Raw genomic sequence first — 4,204 nt, 5'->3', positions numbered from 1 at the left:
AGATCGGCAATCATCGTACAGCAGAACTCCGAGGTCGAATCGTGCATTTTCGGCTTACATACGAACTCACAATGGTAATCATGCACTTTCTGTTTTGCGGCTATAAAACTGGGGGAGCTGATGGCAAGGTACTATATACATGGAAGTGCGAGTGAGAGTTTGTCAAATTGACGTAAGTTAGAGAGGTTATGTTCGTTTGTTTTGATGCAGGTGGCAAAATTTTTTCAATTGCAAGTTATAATTATTTAAATTATTAAAGTGTTTATTGATCTGGTTAAGTGAAAGACTTCAGCATTAAGACTTGTAAAGTTGAAAGAGTGCATTATAAAAGTTGTAAGTATTTAGACTGTAATGCAATTGTTTGATCGTGTAATCTTGGAATTGTAGTAGGTTATTATTTTTGAAATCGTACATTGGAATGAAGAATAATGTGTTTTCCTAACACTTCCAAACACTTTTTATCATGAAAAAACCTGCATAATTATAAATATAATCGATCTAGTTTCGAAAGGCTCTCCACTGGCACTTGGGTCGGGTCTCATTATTCCTTTGTGGGTCTACTGTCCAGTACATGTCGATGGTTTTACACCATGATCTGCATATGTTGTCTACAGTTTTCGACGTATATTACGCCAAAAATGTATTATACGTAGAAAAGACTTGAGTTAGGCGTAACTATGCAGCCCTGGGTCTAGTACTATATGTCGATTTTGAACTGCACATGTACCGAAAAGCGCAGGTCAATTTGAAATCAATAAATACTATCAATAATAATACAGATAAATATGTGATGAATTTTTTTTACTTAAAAAAAATTAAATTAAATCTTAGAATCAAATAATTTAATTAAACAATTTATTAATAATGTAAGATTACAAGTGCATACTTCATGATGTTAAATATATCCGCGCTTTACGGTACATGCGCAGTGGCAAAAGTCGCGGTCCATGGAAACACAAAGTGCCAACCTCATATCTTCTAAACTCTGATTGCTCTGATTTGCATAGCATGATCATGCTGCATAGTTTGCGTGTGGTGCATGTTTATATTTTCAATAATTGTCAGACAAAAGCGGATGTAGTACTTTTTTGAAAGATACTATTACGAAAGAATTCCAAAAATTGTGTCTTACAAAATGGATCAAAGAGTTGAGCCAATGGAAGTAGAGGAGGTTCTAACGGATGCTTATAATTTTGACGAAATAATAGACTCCGAATTAAAACACAATGATTCCAAAAGGCTTAATCCCAGGGAAGTGCTAACTGTAAGTGGCATACTAGCTACATTTTAATTTTGACATCTATTTTACGTTTCTCCAATAGATACCGTGAATACCTACTGTAAGCAAAGTTTTTTGTAACTTTACCATCTTTAGAGAGATACGTAATATTTACTATTCCAAAAGAAGCGTTTTTAGGGGAAAAAATTAAAAACTGCCTTCAGTTTGTAATTTAACTTTTAGGTTATACGAAATTACAGTTCACTTTTTAAAAGTACAAATGAGATGTATATTTGTAGATTATGGTATTCTTACTGGAAATTACTGTAAAATTCCCAGAAATGATTGTATTTGTTCAATAAATTGCAAATATTCTACTCAAGTCAGAAATATTAAAAACACTATTAGGAATGTTTCAAAATAATAAAATGATATTTAAATTAATTTATATTATTAAATTTCATGAGAGAAATGTGTAGTAGTATAAAAATAAACTCTCATATTATTCTTTTACAAAAATAGTTCAATTTATTTCAAAGGAATTAAAAATTAATTCTAATTTCTTTTATAAAAATGCGAAAACGCTTCCTTCTACCTACACGATGTACATCAGCGATATATACAAAGACATAAAAGTTTAAATATTATAAGAAAGCCAGCAAAAACACATTAATACTTAATCGATGAGGACTAAGAAAATAGCATTTCTTCGAGTTTATGAAAATTAATTTGAATCGAAGTCGAGCAAATTGAATTTTTGTAATGTAGGCCCTGCAGGGCCTACATTACAAAAAAAGAGTATCGCCGAATTCGATTTAATTTTTCGCAGCTGCTTGAACATCAAGGGGCATTTCCTCCGCATTTAACTTTAATTATGAGGTTCTACTAGAAGTTTTTTATATAATCTGGTCCTACAGTGGAAGCTTTTTTGTAAGCCTCTTCAGCAGTGATTCATAGACATTTCTCCCCAGATGTTATAAGGCTGACGCAAAACTTCTTGAAGCAAATGCTTCAGTATCTAAAACTTAATTCCAATGCATTTCTTCCGCATGCCCATTAGCAAAAAATAACAAAAAACTTTTCGACAAACACATGCGCGCAGTTATGGCTGTTATGATGAATGGTTGACGATTCCCGCGTTCGCGATTTTGACTTTCCGCTTTCAGCCAGAACTCGACTTTAATTTTATTATTTCCGGACTTCATAATTTTTCTATTTGTAAAATGTTCCTTTAGCAATATTTTTGTACATACCACACGTATAATTATTCTCTTCTATATTAATTTAAATAAAATATGTACGTATAAAAAAATTTAATTCATTTTTAGGATTTTTATCATTTTTAAGAATACTTTTACAAAATTTTATTATTTTTTTGAAATTTTGCAACAACTTTTTGTTTTATTAAAAAGAAAGTGTACAATTACACGAATGATCGATATTCCTAAAATTGTGTACTTTTAAAATCGTGCAGAAAATTCACTACGTTAGAAGTAGGACACTTTATTTGCGACTCTCAACGTGCTTAGATTAGAGAAGTCAAATTGTACTACTATGTCTTTGCTAAAGTCCCATGCTTGGAGTGGTAAAATTACAAATTCATTCGCAACCCTAACGTTAAAATTGTATTATCCCTATACTCTAAGTGGTAATATTACATCAAGTTTTCTATGTAATTTTACCAATAACACCCGTGAATTTATTAAAAAATTTTACAGTGTAGTTTCCGCCTCTAACCTATAAGTGTACAGCATCATTTCTATATTTCCATCGCTCCCACCTTTTTCATTTTATCCAATTATTTACTGTCCTTTAACTATTGTTTAGTCCACTCATATTTCATTAATTTTATAAAATTGGTTAGCAACTATTGATACGTAATATAACAATAAATAATTATTTCAGAAGGTCAGATTGAAAGCTTGTTTTTTTCGTTTTGTTTTACCAAAAGTTTTTTAAGGAAATAGCTATCAGTCTGGCCGACCGTGGAAATTACTTTCTACCTGATTGGTGGACCAAAAAAGCGTCTTTTAAGTCTTACAATCCTTTAGTAAGATTGAGCAAGGACAGCCGGGCTAATATCCGCAGTCTAAGCTTAATAGTGGCTTCTATATATTAGGCGAGCGGATTACGAGGGAAAATTCGCTTAAAAAAGGAAAAAGTTACCAATTGCGTTCTAGTTGCAATTTTGATACTAATTAAGTTATTTGAAAATCACTATACGTATGCAGAAAATGATTAATCGATCGAGAAGATCATCAAAGAGATGGTTAATAGAAATTATAGAGAATAAAAAAATGTGAAACCGGAAAAGTGTACACAGTCATGTGTAAAGTAAAGTATGCACAGTAATAACTTTTTTCCTTTTTTCTTTGTTTCCTAGAAAAATGCGAAAATTCATAAACGGAGAATTTGCGTGTATTATTTTGTTTTTTATTTAAAAGCTTATACTCTAAAGATTGTACTATCCCAAAAAGGATCCTTGAAAGAAATGAGGGTATAAAGTCGCCGCCAAATATTCCTTTGCAATACCATTAAATAAAGACAAACAATATTCACCTAAATTTAGATAACGGAATATAAATGTCACAAGAGGAATTTTTGATATCACTAATATCCGCCAAATACTATTAATGAATGAAACTATTTTATCATTAATTCATTACTGTAATGTAATATTTAAATTATTCTTCTTCCCAAGGTAACATCCTATATGTTCAATAATAATATGTATTATAAACATTGATTTAAAATGCACATTTGGCAGGCCTGTCATTACAATGTACATTAAAGTAAATTAAATGACCTTAAAGTACATTATAATGACGTTTGTGTGACCACTACATACTCCTCGCAGCTCCTTTTGCTCCTACTTTTGGCGCGGCATCAATTCTTGGAAGGGATATATCCGGGGTTGTTATAATTCTCCTGGATATATCCCTTCTGAGAAGTGGCGCATTTTTTTGCATGCTAGAGGGTGCCGAC

General features: G+C 31.6%; 1 protein-coding gene across 1 annotated transcript in view; it reads left to right on the top strand.

The window, feature by feature from the left end:
- The first annotated feature begins 1,135 nt into the window (after nt 1–1,135).
- Nucleotides 1,136–4,204, top strand: part of LOC117181260 (glutamic acid-rich protein-like) — a 71,518-nt gene continuing 68,449 nt past the window's right edge. Inside the window, exon 1 of the mRNA XM_033373823.1 lies at nt 1,136–1,271. Coding sequence (XP_033229714.1) covers nt 1,136–1,271 — 136 coding nt within the window. The remainder of the gene's footprint in view (nt 1,272–4,204) is intronic.

Source organism: Belonocnema kinseyi, chromosome 10, assembly GCF_010883055.1.
Source record: "Belonocnema kinseyi isolate 2016_QV_RU_SX_M_011 chromosome 10, B_treatae_v1, whole genome shotgun sequence".
Classification (NCBI taxonomy): Eukaryota; Metazoa; Arthropoda; class Insecta; order Hymenoptera; family Cynipidae; genus Belonocnema; species Belonocnema kinseyi.
This window is presented reverse-complemented; position numbering and strand designations above follow the sequence as displayed.